The 15,141-nt window shown below is 31.6% G+C and overlaps 1 protein-coding gene across 1 annotated transcript; it reads right to left on the reverse strand.

The window, feature by feature from the left end:
• Positions 1–4,175: 4,175 nt before the first annotated feature.
• LOC111696331 (myocyte-specific enhancer factor 2A) lies at positions 4,176–11,954 on the reverse strand. Its single transcript, XM_023465908.1, has 8 exons — positions 11,908–11,954; positions 10,053–10,112; positions 9,251–9,311; positions 8,599–8,699; positions 7,864–7,935; positions 6,166–6,753; positions 5,149–5,191; positions 4,176–4,570 (listed from the first exon to the last, which is right to left on the reverse strand). Exons 1-8 carry the CDS (start codon positions 11,952–11,954, stop codon positions 4,502–4,504), a joined length of 1,041 nt encoding a protein of 346 aa, XP_023321676.1. The 3' UTR covers positions 4,176–4,501.
• Between the last annotated feature and the right edge of the window lie 3,187 nt (positions 11,955–15,141).

The following is a 15,141-nucleotide window of genomic DNA, read 5'->3' on the forward strand; positions in this document are numbered from 1 at the left end:
TACAACTACTTTTGTTCCATACATTGAGTTTTTATAAAATTTGACTCCAAGTACTTTTGAACTTGCAATTTGTTTTTAGCCAAAACGAAAGCAAATTTACACGAATTTTATTTTGTCCTTTTCTGATAAAAATGGTAAAAATAAAACTTTTGTAGATTTTATCAGTTTACATGGATGGATTTTTTAAACAAAGAAAATTAAAATTGGAATTTTTTCTAGGCTGACATTCGACAATAAACCTTCTTCCCTTAGGTATTAAGAGCTTGATTATTTTAGTACAGTGAAATGTAAACAGACCCATTTCACTTAATAAGTTATTTAATAACATACTAGTAAAGCTATTTGCTTTGAAACAGCATATAATGCACTTTAGTATTGCTTTAATGTCGTCTTCCTATTCCACATTTACTGCAGATAAGCTGTTAGTATTATCTCATGATGTTCTATAATATCAACGCCATTTACGACCATGACAATCTTTTGGTTTATCAAAGTATCATTTATTACCCTCCTCCCTTTTCCCTTGTTACTCCCCCCCCCCTCCTAATCATGCAGTCTATAAAGCTGTGTCAGTCGCCTCGGAATGCATTTATCACTGTATCTAACCTAGGAATTTAATCCGGAAACATTTAAACTAGAAATATATTTTATGATACATTTAAAAATAATATAAATTTTTAAAACTTTTAAATTTTAATTCGTTTTCTGTATCTCTTTTCTGTATCTCTTTTCTGTTTCTCTTTTTTGTATCTCTTTTCTGTATCTCCTTCTTTCTATCTCTTTTGATAGAATACAGAATACAGTGAGAATCAAAAAACGATGGAATCAGAAAACTGAATAAGTTGGTTAATTGTGATGAGAGTTGTTACAAAGCAATGAAATCACTTACTAATTTAACCCTATTCCAGCTGCAGGAGGGAGGGGGGGGCGGGCCTTTGGACCCCACCCTAACGTTTTTTGTTTGTATTGGTCTGAGGCTTTGTCCTCACTGCCTGATGTTGAACCTGCTGGAGAACTAGGACTCCAGCTTTTTCTCCGAACTCCGGAGCTATCGGAGCTCTCTCTTCTTTCCGACACCTTGACCTTGATCAGATCCAGAGGTCTGGAGTCCTCTACCTACTCCACCTGGAGTAGGTACTCCTTCTTGTTCTCCTGGTTCCAGTCTCTGACTCCGGTAGTTCTTTTTTGCTCCCAATCTCCTCTTCCTTTTCCTCTCTCTCTCTCTTCACTTTCTCTATGCTGCTGTCGAACTAGTTCAGCTAAACGGCTAAATTGAAAAGAAATGAAAGAAAATTTGAAATCAATTAGATTAANCTAGGAAGTATTCTAGCTAGGAAGTATTCTAGCTAGGAAGTATTCTAGCTAGGAAGTATTCTAGCTAGGAAGTATTCTAGCTAGGAAGTATTCTAGCTAGGAAGTATTCTAGCTAGGAAGTATTCTAGCTAGGAAGTATTCTAGCTAGGAAGTATTCTAGCTAGGAAGTATTCTAGGTAGGAAGTATTCTAGGTAGGAAGTATTCTAGCTAGGAAGTATTCTAGCTAGGAAGTATTCTAGGTAGGAAGCTCGAATTTGTTGACTTTTCAAACTAAGACATGTCCCTCACTTTAGGCTCAAAGCGGGACTTTTATATCTACTGCCTGAATCCTGAATTTATATCCTCAGGCATACTGCCTGAATGCCTTTTTTATCTTTACCCAACTAAATCTATATTTAAACCTAATTCCAGTCATTGGAATTCAACTTTCTTTAAGCTCTTTTGAAAGTTTTGAAGAATAGTTAACATGTTTGCATAGTTTTTTTTGCAGAGATGCCTTAAAGAGATTTTGCACATTTTCAGTTTTCATTGAATTCAAATTTAGTTTTTGAAAGCTTTACAAATAATTTTGCATATTTGAATTCGCCGTGCCGTGGTATGGACTTTTTGAAAATGTATAATTTATCATATGTCGCGAACTTTTTTGCTTAATAACTTTATATTGTAATAAATATTTGAAAATTTGCTTTTTTTTTAGCAGATTATTAAAGATTAACCCAAGGGCTTTCCAAGACTGTATTAAATGTTATAGATTTGTATCACAATAAGGAAATAGAGGCGGGGGTATCCCAGACTATTTTGGGTAAACGCCTGAATAGAGTTAATACTGCATTATGGCTGTGTTTGATGTTCATTGTATTCTTTAAATTCATAAAATAAGTCTTAAAGTCGTCTTTCTATTCCACAGTTTTCTGGTTCTCATTGTATAATTTAAACGAACTAATTTGCACAGTCTAATAAGATGCAACCTGCATGAAACAGGCAGTATAACCAACATCTGCATTTGCATCTAAGGGTGGATACCGTGAGAATTCAAACAAAGGGTTATAAATGTGTTAATTTTTTAACTGCAATTACATGCATCCACAATCTACATAATAAAGCTCTTCGTTTATTTATATATCCGCTGTAGTTGGCGAAACAGCAGAACCAAATTGGCTGAATGGAATTGAGTCTTTGTCACAAAATATGATTTTCTAATCTCTATATCTTTTAAATCCAATGCCGTAGATTTTAGATATTTCAAACTATGAATTCTGTTAGATGAAAAAAATCTAAGTTTGAAATATCAAAGGTTTACACCATCAGGTGGACAAATATAGGTATTAGAAAATTAGAGTTTGTTACAAGACTCATTTCTTTCTTAAAGAAATCCATGGGTACCAAGGTGTATGGAATAAAAGGGAGATACACGGCCCGCCCAACCATATGATTATTGATGCTTTGCAGACGGATATTCCATTTGTATAAAAAATATTCAGAATAATTTTTTAGAAAGCCTCGACATCAAAGTTTCGCAACGCCATGGCTTTGGTTTTACCTCACAAATTCACTTATAACTGATAACTTAGGGCTTAAAAGAATCCAATCCATGTTTGAATGGGTTTTAGATATCCTTATAGAGACAATTTATATAAACCATGCAACCATTATCAACCCTTACATTATTTGTATCACTCCCTTTAACTCTGTTGCTTGTTTATATAAATAGATTTAGAAGAAACAAACAATGCAACACTCGATAAAAACGATGTTTTAAAGGGGGTATTCGCGAAAATGAAAGGGAGTTTAGGCTTACGGGGAAAAATTATAAAATATTAACTATATATGAATGCGTCGACAAATAATCGATGACTAAATGATTTGTTTGAAATTAAATTGATTATTTTACGATACTAGTCGTATATTGCAACTTTCTGAATTTTTATGTTCTTCAGTATAAGTCGTTTTAATAATGTTCTCCTTATAGACGCAACAGGTAGAAGTAACATTGGTAGCGATCAAAAGCGATTATTTTTCGCCGTAAGCCTATACCCCCTTTCATTTTTCGCGAACACTTCCTTTAAATTGCTAATTCTTAGTAATCCTAGTTTTACATTCTCTAAAATCTCTCTGATCTACGCTACTGTTCAATGTTTCGTTCAGCTTCCCGAAACTTGCAAAAATATGAGTATTATTATATTTCAAGAATCTAAAAACTTCAAATATCTTTGGTCTACTGCTTTTAAAAGCGCGTGAGTAAATACACGCAACATGATATTTTTACTTGAACTATGAAAGAATACATACAATACGAATACAACGAGGTTTGATGCATTCTATAAAGTACTTTTATGCACTGCACAATACATTACTATGGGTATCTACTTTAACATTAAAACTAGAATTATGACTTTTAGGAAACACGACATGGGACTAAAAATATAAATATCATTAAAAAGCATTTACAAATATGCATAAAGATTATTTACAATTAACAAAGATTGATATATTTATATAAAGGCATGTAAGATGTAGGCACATAAAACGGCACATATATATATAAATTTGGCTTGTCTGTTTGTTTGTCTGTTTGTATCCAATAAAAGTCAAAACGGCTGAACCGATCGGGCCCAATTTTTTTTTGGAAATCACGTGACCACAGGGAAAGTTTATGAATGATAAAAATATAAAAAATGTGTTTTAAAGGTTTTTAATTTTGTAAAAAATTAAATTCTTGAAAATCCGTGAATTTTTTTTTAACTCTGCAAAAAAATTTTCTTCTTTGTTTTTAAATGTAAACAGAGAGAACATGTTCACAATTTAAATAGAAGATGGGCAAAGCGCCCTAAAACGCCTAGTATACTAAACTGAAGAAGAAGAACAATAGAAGATACTGAATGACACGAAAGAAGACGAAAGAAGACGAAAGGAGACGAAAAAAGATGGAAAGTTTAAAAGAATAGATACTATTAATCAATCGATCCAGTAGATATTACAGAAAAAATGAGATGGCACCCAGGTCTATTAAGAGCTTCTGTAAAAAAATGGGTCTAATATATAGAGTGTCCCAAATCATAATGGATTGCACATGGCTTTAAATATATATAAATTTTGTGGAATAAACAAAAATTTTAAAAGATTGAATTTTTCAAAATTTTAGAGTTAATCATATATGTTATGGACAGTGTATTAAATGTATTAGAATCAGGAGATGAAATCCTGTTTTGAAAAATCTTGGCGTGGTGATGCCGGTTCTGGTTTCACATTCGAATTCTAAAAACGAAAAAGGATTATTATAAAATGACAAATATTTTATAATTTTATATTTTTCTTTATCTTGTATAAAAGCTTTAAAGTATACATTTTTTCCCGGAATAGTTCGCTTTAACAAATACGAAATTCTAAATATATTGCAGGTTTACAGGATCCATTCAAGAATATATATGAACGGGAAACGTTATTTCAAATTGAAATCAATGAAAGCTACAATTTATACATTGTTTGTAAATGAAAAGATTATCAGAATATATTCCTTTTGTCCATTCTCACCATGAAACACAAGACAAATGCATTTTAAGAGGAGTATTGTGACAAAATAAAACCAGAATATGCAAGTTACAAGAAAACTTCTTACATTTATATATACTAGGTTACCCACATAGAATGAGACTGTAAAGACGACTGAAAACTTTCAAAATTTGACGATTTCAATCGGGTAATTTAAGACCTCTGCCTTGAATATTAATGTAAGGAAACAGACAGTATATATTCCGTACAGTCGTCTGAAAAGTCTCATCTATTGCAACATCTATTGTGTGGATAGCTCTGTATAATTCCTATAACTATTTTACCTGCTGATGTTGGAGCCATTGACTGAACGAGTTTTGTGTCAATCTAGAAAGAAACAAATAGTTAATTTAGCAAAAGATATATAATTGGAAAATATCTGATTAAGGTCTGTGTACTCCAATACTGCACTAGGCTGCAGTCTAATAGTTAATTTAGCAAGATATATATAATTTGAAAATATCTAATTAAGGTCTGTGTACTCCAATACTGCACTAGGCTGCAGTCTAATAGTTAATTTAGCAAGATATATATAATTTGAAAATATCTGATTAATGTCTGTTTACTCCAGTACTGCACTAGGCTGCAGTCTAATTAAGAGCAAGCCACTAATTACACAAGATTTAAATTTGATTCGAAGAAAAGATTAAAACAATATCATTGCAGTTACTAATTTATACTTATTACACTAAATATTCAAGTTTTAGTTGGAATTATATGAATCGCAACAAAGTTTGCATTAGAAAACACCTCATACACTATAGAAACAAATTCTAGTTTCTAATCACTGCAGATTAATGACGCAGAAAATTGTTTTTCTAATTATGAATATCAAAGGCTCATAACATAAGGTTACATATATATATATGGGTATACAAAAATTAGAGTCTGTAATAGTGTTTATAAAAACATTTTTTTTAGAACTTTGACTTTCAGCCGATTGTTTTCAAGGAAAATTCAAGAGTAACGAAAGAATCAAGTTATTTGTTCTGAGCTGAGAACTTTAGAATGGGATATCCGAAATCCCGATGTTTTAATTAATCTTGAGATTAATAACAAGTGGAGATCAAGCGCTATTTAATCTCGAGATTAAGAAAAAGAGTGGATCGAGTATTAATCCCGATATCTACCATTCTAAAGTTCCCAGCTCATGTTAAAATATTAAAGGAATCGTTTTAGACCTAATTTCAATTGACCCTCCAACTATATGATCAGATGCGGCCGGGTACCATTAAAATCTGACATGCCACTTTGAAACTGGAGAGTCAATTGCAGTTCCTTTGATTTGAAGTTAAGTTTACCTGAGATCCTGTAGGCTGGAAAACGGGTCGGAGAATGGATGAGGAGGGGCGGAGAGTGGGGCGGATATTCTTGGAGTAGGTATATTCAACCCAGGCGGAGGATGACCAGGACGGAGAGGAGAATGGTGAAGGTTTAAGGAGGAGTTGAAGAGAGATGGGTTGGAGAACAGGGACGGAGCGGAGAAGAGAGAAGAGGGTGAGGAGGATATTATTGTTCTAGATTGAGGAGGATGATGAGAAATATTGAGAGGGAGGGACGAGGGGATGGAGGGAGGAGTAGGAGAGGGTGGAGTTCTCCGTCCTGGAGATGTGTCTCTGGTTGGAGAAGATCTAGAGGACGGATTGAATCCTGGAGATGTCCTAGAGGACGGATTGTATCCCGGAGAGGTTCTAGAGGACGTATTGTATGCTGGAGAAGTTCTGGAAGACGGATGGTATCCCGGAGAGGTTCTAGAGGACGGATTGTATCCCGGAGAGGTTCTGGAGGCTGGATTGTATCCCGGAGGAAGCATGTCTAGTATCCTAGGGTTTGGAAACTTGTATCCAGAAAGAGACGGGGGAAAACTTCGATGCAAACTAAACTCTTCCCTGGAGAAATGAACTCATTCATTGATTCATCTTTAATATAATAACAATAACCATCCTTTCAGTAACCCATGATAAAGTAAAAAATGACAAAGTTTTTTTCATTTATTACCCTCTCTTAATGTCTCGTCTCCGTAAAATTATTTAACCCCCTAATTAAAGAAATACCATGCCCGATTCACAATGAGACCATTAAACCTTGATTGATAACCGTGTTTTTCTTTTTTAAACTAGAAAATTTTCAATTTCTATAAAAAATTTTAATTACGGGTTTTCTATAAAGATGACGTGCTGATTTCTGGCACAGAAACGAAGTATGACATTGTTTAGAGGGTACCATTGTGAATTTGATATCCCCCTCTTAAAATGTGGCTCACGTGAAAAGTAATCGACAGTCTTACTTTTTCGATTGTAATGGTTTTGGATTTAAAAAAAAAAGATTAATTCCTTTTTCGAGATTACAAGAATTACAGTATTAACAACCCTTCGTGAGTTATCGTCTATGAATGAGAATGATTCAACTAACCTTGGTGAGTTATCGTCTCTAAATAAGAATGATTGAACTCACCTCGATGGGTAATCGTCTATGAATGAGAATGATTGATTTAACCTCGCTGAGTTATCAACTATGAATGAGAATTATTGAACTAACCTGGTGAGTTATCAACTATGAATGAGAATTATTGAACTAACCTGGGTGAGTTATCGTCTATGAATGAGAAAAATTGGACTAACCTCGGTGAGTTATCGTCTATGAATAAGAATAATTGGACTAACCTCGGTGAGTTATCGTCTATGAATAAGAATAATTGGACTAACCTCGGTGAGTTATCGTATATGAAAAAGAATGATTAAGCTAACCTCAGTGAGTTATCGTCTTTGAATGAGAATGATTAAACTAACCTCGGTGAGTTATCATCTATGAATGAGAATAATAAAACTAACCTCGGTGAGTTATCGTCTAGAAATGAGAATGATTGAACTAACCTTGGTGAGCTATCGTCTAGAAATAAGAATTATTGAACTACCCTCATTGAGTTATCGTCTATGAATGAGAATGATTGAACTAACCTTGGTGAGTTATCGTCTATGAATGAGAATGATTGAACTAACCTTGGTGAGTTATCATCAATGAATGAGAATGATTCATCAGGATCTGGAGAATCTGGGCCAGCTAAACCCTTTCTAGAAAATGATAAAATATTTTACTTTTCATTTATTTTGTCTATTCTTAACGTCCAAAACTATTTGATTTAGATTAAAGGGACTGTACGCCTAATTTCAAGTTACGCTCAATGCTCATAAGATGGCGATGTCTATTTAAAACGGTACTCTTAAAACCTTAATTTGATCCAAAAATGTGGAAGATACTTTCGTTTTTCTGACTCAAAAGTGTTTAGTTCTGTAAGTTTCTTGTTCGCTTCTTATAAACAAGAAATGCGCAAGTCACTTTCGCAGAGAAACCACAAATGCAAATTTACAGTACATAAACAAATATTGATATCTAATTCATATATGATCAGACAAAGCTTTCAAGAGTACCGTTGTAAATCGGGCATTGTCATCTTTGCTTGGAGGGTCATTTGAAATAACGCTTACAGTCCCTTTAAGTTATTAGAAAGAAACTAATTATTCGCCTCAATTCCTCAAGTATTTGCAACTTTATTTAGTATAGCTTTGAATTTTGTTAGATCTAATTGTCAAAATTTATAAAAATAGGTTTTCCCCTTCAGGTTTTTACTTTTGAAACAGAAAAATATATTTTTGTTAAAAGTGTTTTTTGGTGATTCATTGTAATTTTCCATTTCCAACTTTTTTAAAACTTTATTGTTAATGCAAACAGTATACCTGTGTATAGTTTCAACAATATCTGAATTATTTTGAGATTCATGAGGTTGATCATATTCAGTATATTTGAGCAATACTTGATCCATATCTGTAGAAGCATACTAAAACGAGATTAATAAAGATTGATCATATTCAGTATACTTGAGCAATACTTGATCCATATCTGTAGAAGCATACTAAAACGAGATTAATAAAGATTGATCATATTCAGTATACTTGAGCAATACTGGATCCATATCTGTAGAAGCATACAAAAAACAAGATTAATAAAGGTTGATCATATTCAGTATACTTGAGCAGTACTTGATTCATATCTGTAGAAGCATACTAAAAACAAAATTAATAAAGTTTGATCATATTCAGCATACCTAAGCAATATTTGATACATATTCTGAAAACGTATACCACCCCAAAGTAGGAATTTTGAACGTCTAATTTGCGCTTAAACTCAGGATTTACAGATCTTTAAAAAGTTTAATATGTCTCAAATGAATCCGAAAGAAGCTTTCCACATCACTGCATACTCAGTTCAACTACCTTACATAGTCGGTCACTCACTTTAAATGTCAATATTTTACAAAGATAAAGGTATTAGTAAATTTGATTATGTGGACCCAGACTCAATTCATTTGTGTTAGGTATGTTGCCTTACCTGGAATAGTTTATTGTGTGAATTGAATATTATAACTGCAATCTCACAGTCGCAGAGTACGCTAGAAAAAAAAGGTTTAAGTACAGGGTGAGTTAAAAAAAAGTGTGATATGCGGCGCCTGGTGCAAATTTGTACCTTTTTTTGTGCAACTGTCCTGTATGGTGTTTTTTCAATAATTTTTGAAAATTTGTAATTTTTTTTGGTACTCCAATCGCCCAAAAAAATCCGCGAATCTTTTTTTTCTCTCAAAATCAAAAGTTCAGAAAATTAAAAATGTGTATATAAACTATTTCTATCGAAATCTAAAATTTTGAAAAGATTTAATCACAGAATCACAGAAAATTGGCAAAATTGTTATAAGAAAATTCGCAATTTTTAGTTCTGGTCTAATTTTTAACGAAAAGTTATTTGAATTCTCTAGTTCCTTTCTTTTTAGTATATTCTAAAGTATTTAATATACACTGTTCAGTTGAAACCTTAAGAACCATTGAAAAACAAATTTTCCGTAAAAATTAGACCAGAACTGAAAATTGTGAATTTTCTTATTATTTCGCGGATTTTTTTTTTGGCCATTGGAGTACCAAAAAGAAATACAAATTTTCAAAAAATATTGGAAAACACCATTCAGGAGAGTTGCCTAAACAAGGTACAATTTTGCACCAGTCGCCACAAGTCACACTTTTTTTTTGACTCGCCCTGTATTTGTTTTGTTTTATTAAGATTTTTTTATTAATTTTAGTCTAATTCATATTATTCTCTTCGTGTAGTTTTAATATTATATTCTAAACATTATACTATTTACCTCAATTCGTATGCTTTCTTCATGAGTCCAAATTTTCTTTTTGTAAATGTAACTTGCCTAGACACGATTTTCAATTTTCAAAAAGCAATATATTTCTTTGGTTTAGGACATACTATAATCATTGTAAAGCAAGAATCTTTTCTACTGTAAGGAGACGATTTATCTGGGTAATAATTGTCAGGTAAAACAGATAATAAGTCAGAACTTATGTGTTTTGAATCTGGAACCAAGTATTGTTTCTCGCATATAAAAGTGCCTAAATTGGATATGGAGATTATCTAATTCTTAGATCTTTTCATCCTGTAATCACAGATTTATAATAATTCATTTAGTCAAAGTTTGAAATATAAAAGGTTTAAACCATCAGCTTGTGTAGATACAGTGAACAGTCTCTTTATATAACAGGAATATTGCTTTACAAAAATTAAAAGTTTTTTTTGAATTACATTGGAGTAATGTTTAACTACACTGGAAATTCTACCGAAGCTTGTTATTACAATTAGCGCATTACTATATAAATATGGTTAGTTGTAGTATTTGGGACTTGAGTTCCGAATGTGTTTCAAAATTGTATAGATAGAGCATGGAATACTGCTATTAGAATTCTTTTTAATGTACATAGAGCTACGCATTGGTACTTAATTGAAAGTATTATACATGTAAAAACTATGTTAGCTAGTAGATGTGTGTCTTTCTATGAGACTATTGAAGCAAGTTCTAAGCTTTGCATTAGATTTCTTTCTAATTTATGCAAAAATGACCTCAACACAGTTCTTGGCAGAAATGTATTTTCCATTGCAAATGATTGTTCTTTAAATTTTTCTGATCTTAGTAAAATCTTAGTTAAGAAACAAAAGAAATATTTTGATGTCCCATTGGACCATGTACGGAAAGTTCCGGTTTTAAAAGAATCTTTTTATACAAGAACGAATAATCTTTATGTTGAAGGATTCGATGATTACGTAATAACTGAAATGATAAATATGTAATGAGTAATGAATAATGATCAATGTTGCCTATTTGTGCATAATTTGTATATTTTTCTTTTTTCTTTTGTAAAACTATATGTTCAAATTTTTAAAACAAATTTAAACTACACCATTTTTATATGTATTTATATCTTTGTGTGTGAATAAATCTTTAAATTAATAATATTAATCCTTCTCAAAGAAATTTAGAATCTCTTATTCTATACAGTGTGTAAATGTGTAAACTGACTCTTGAAACTATAAAATAAGATTCCAACCTGTTTTAGCTTCAGTATGAAAATCTTAAAATTATTTCTCGAATGTTTTAAAACAAGTTTTCACAGGTCCTTTTTGACCTATAATGTCTATAATGATGAATGCATTTTGCATATTGAACCCTGCACAAATAAAATGCATTTATTGCAGTTAAAACAATTATTTTATTGCAGTATTGAACCATAATGTAGTTTATGGTTTTAAACTAATAAAATTAATCGATGAATGATACTTTTTATTCTGTTGCATTTGTCAAAGGAATTGAGTCTTTGCCACAAACTCTAATTTTATAATCATTACAATTTTGCAACCCAATGCTGTGGACCTTAGATATTTCAAATTATCAATTCTGTGAGATCTAATAATCTAAGTTTGAAATATGAAAGGTTTACACCATCAAGTTGCGAAGATATAGTGGTAAGAACATCAGAGTAAGAGGTAAAGACTCAATTTCTTTAATCACGGCGAAAATTTGCATTTCTACAAATATCGTTAGTTTCAGAATTTTTAAAGATGATTTTTAAATGTGTCACGTGGTAATCATGCAAACATTGCGGATTTAAAGAATTCCAATAATTTCCCGGGTTTTATTTCGAAAATCATGTTTCCTGTTTCGTTCATCCGAAATCCGAGCGATAGAAATTTTTTTTCTCCCCATTCCTTTCCTTCCTGTGATCGCCACAATGAAGTTTATTAGGATTCTGGAAATATAAATTCACATGGTTAATGATCCAGGGGGGGGGGGCGAGTAAAATACAAATATGTAATTTTTTCAAAGGCAAAGATTTTAAGGGACTGTCCATTGATAAATTGGCATGTCCGATTCACAACGGTATTCTTTAAATCTGTGATCGTCGATAACGGGAAATTCCTGTGTGTTGAGAAACAAGAGTGTACAGGGTATACTACAGGGTGTCCCAAAAACATGGGAATTCAGTGACGAATTCGATATCGTCTTTGTTATGAGTTAGCATTGTAATACCTAATTTCAAAACCCATAATATTATTATGTCTGCTAGAGTTTATTTTATGAAAAGGGTAAATGGCTTTAAAGATGTGTCTATAATGTCTCCGCAAGATGAACAATGAAAACGGACAGTTAACTCTGTTTGTATAAGCTGTAATTTTCTTGTTTCACTAAGTACAACCTTATGCAGTCAAAATATAAACAAACAAAATGTGAACATAGCAGACGAAACTCTTACAGATTACAGCTTTCTTAGTAGGTATCACTATACTAAATCAAAGAATTATTTAAAAAGACGATATCGAATTCGTCACTGAATTCCCATGTTTATTGGGACACCCTGTACTACCCATGGCATTAAGTTAGCTTTTTCAAGCCTTGATTAGACAAAGGTTTAAAGGGTACCGTTGTAAAGCGGACATGCCACTCTATAAATGGATCGGTCAATTAATTTAACTTCTACGATCTTAATTTAATAATGCTCATAATACCGGCTCTTTCATTAGGAAATGAAATCTCACAACTCAAAGTTATTCCAGATAATCATTTTAGATGTTTTAATTAAAAAAAATTAGGTAGGTAAGATGGTGTAAAAATTTTACAGTAAACTAGTACGTTGTTTAGGAAGAAGTTAAAGAAATAACAAATAACTATTATCATCGAAAATTAGTAATCTTATTCAGTAATTGATTTCTGTAATATTTCATTGTTCACAAACATTTATTGTAGATTCCCTGGAATTTTTATTGAAAAGACGAAATTTGAAGAATTTGAAGAAATTTGCGAACAAATTTATAATGAATAAGAAATTTAATATAATGATGAAAAGAAATATTCAAATCTAGCATTGATTTATTGAGAAATTAAGATTAAGAAATATTATCCTAAACATCTAAATAGTTTACTGTAGATTTTTTTGTCGTCGTTCTTCAATAATTTAAAAAAATCGATCTCAATACGTAACCATTCAAATAGATGATTTTGAACGTCGACTTTGCACTTAAACTTAGTATTTATACATCATTAAAACGTCTTTATGATTCCTAAAAAAGTTTCTCCACAAAACTACATTCTTAGTTCAACTACCATACATTGCCGGTCCCTCCCTTTCAAAAAAGATTTAAAAGTTTTTAAACATAAGTTTAAAACTATGGTAGATTTCAACTTTAAAAAAAAGTTTATAAGCGAAAAAATTACTAAGAATATAAATTTTTTTTTGTTAATTTAAACTTTTCAATAAATATTAAACATATTTTGATGAACAATTTCTTGAGTGATTAAAACAATTATTAAAAATCAAAGCATTTTACTGCTTTAGAGAGTACTCTGCTCCGTAGAGTCTAATGTGTCGGCTCTACGACTGCCTGAATTCTACTGCCTGACTTCCCAACTTTAATAGGGGGAAAACTTCACAGGTTTATAATGGTGAAGAGTGAAGTAGGGGGGGGGGGGGCGGATATTATAAGACCTTTAAAAGCAGTGCATGCAGCAGAGTTTTAGATCACACTTGGCTTTACTCTACAAAATATTAAAATGTAGAATTAATATTTTTTAATTTGATATTTTCAACATTAGGGTTTAAGTGGAGTCTACGTCAATGGAATACTTGTTTTGAACATTTAGAATTAAATAACCAAATTTAACTTTTTTTTCAGCTCCACAAATAAATCTATACCTTGGCACATTTTATTTCACTTCCATTTGATCATTTTCTAAACTTGAAAACTTATTTTAATTAATTCTTCCCATCTCCCACATTTATTATTTAAAAAAATAAATTATCTATTCGTTTTCTTTATATTCATTTAGTTGCGATTTTCAACAAATTATTTACAGATCTAATTCACAATGTCATTTTTAAAATTTGACGTTTCTCAACCAATTTAATTAGCATTTTATTCCTTTAATATTTCCCTTCCAAACTATAGATTTAAGAAGAAGGTCAGAAATGAAATGAAAAAATTAGCTTCACTTTGTAATCTCTTATTATGAGCTCATCGAAGAGAGAAGCATATTTATTTGGTCGAATTAGATACATGAACTCTTCATTATTTTTCTGAATAGCTCTTCAAAAAAAGGGTTGTGATTAAAAACATGTTAGATCTCAACCTAACGTGAAATTAACATTAATTTGCAGCGTGTTTCTCATTATTCCGAAGTTTTAACTTATTCTAAAGTTGTATATTTGTAAAACATCACTAGTTTACAAACGGTTTTTGACTAATTTATTTTGGGGAGCACTGTATTTTAAGAAGAAGTTATATTCACTGTCTATTTTATTTTAGGAAGCACGGTATATTTCTGAAATGTTCCTTTTCTTGTTTGTATGTTTTGTGATAACAACGTACTGTCAGGGCTGTCAGTACGTTAGGGTCCCAGAGAAAGTTTGCTGCTGTAATAATGTAAACTAATAACATAATTAATCAATAAGCTATTTCGCACCTATAATGTCCATCAGGATTGGTTGTAAAAACCAAAATAATAATAATGATGATTATAAGCTACAATGTTTTACAAAAGTTTCATTTCTCTAAATTATAAAAAATATTCTCCCGCAAAATAAGCCTTGTTGTTATACCTAGCGGTTTCTATTCGTTCTGAGCTGAAAACTTTAGAATGAGATCCATAATCCCCGATTACTTAATCTGAGTATCCAATGTACACACTTTTGATTTTCTTCTTAAACCGTACTTTCTTGGATATAGTACAATAAAATCAAACCCGGTTTTTCTAAATAAGAGAGTTCCTCCCATTTCTGTATTTAATGATAAATGGCGCGCAAAATTTTAAATTTATCGGGCTTCATATACGCGACTCTGATTGGTTGAATTTTATACACTTTTCAGGATACAAGTACAAGATTAGATTAGTCTCGATA

This window comes from Eurytemora carolleeae, unplaced genomic scaffold (assembly GCF_000591075.1).
Source record: "Eurytemora carolleeae unplaced genomic scaffold, Eaff_2.0 scaffold121, whole genome shotgun sequence".
Classification (NCBI taxonomy): domain Eukaryota; kingdom Metazoa; phylum Arthropoda; class Copepoda; order Calanoida; family Temoridae; genus Eurytemora; species Eurytemora carolleeae.

Bases quoted from the DNA above. Each gene is read 5' to 3' on its own strand.
- LOC111696331 (XM_023465908.1), bottom strand. From the start codon at position 11,954: ATGGGGAGAAAAAAAATTTCTATCGCTCGGATTTCGGATGAACGAAA. The intron at 6,754-7,863 runs GTTAGTTCAATC...TCATTTCTCCAG, and splicing joins ATTGATGATAACTCACCAAG to GGAAGAGTTTAGTTTGCATC. The intron at 5,192-6,165 runs GTAAACTTAACT...GTTTCTTTCTAG, and splicing joins TCCAGCCTACAGGATCTCAG to ATTGACACAAAACTCGTTCA.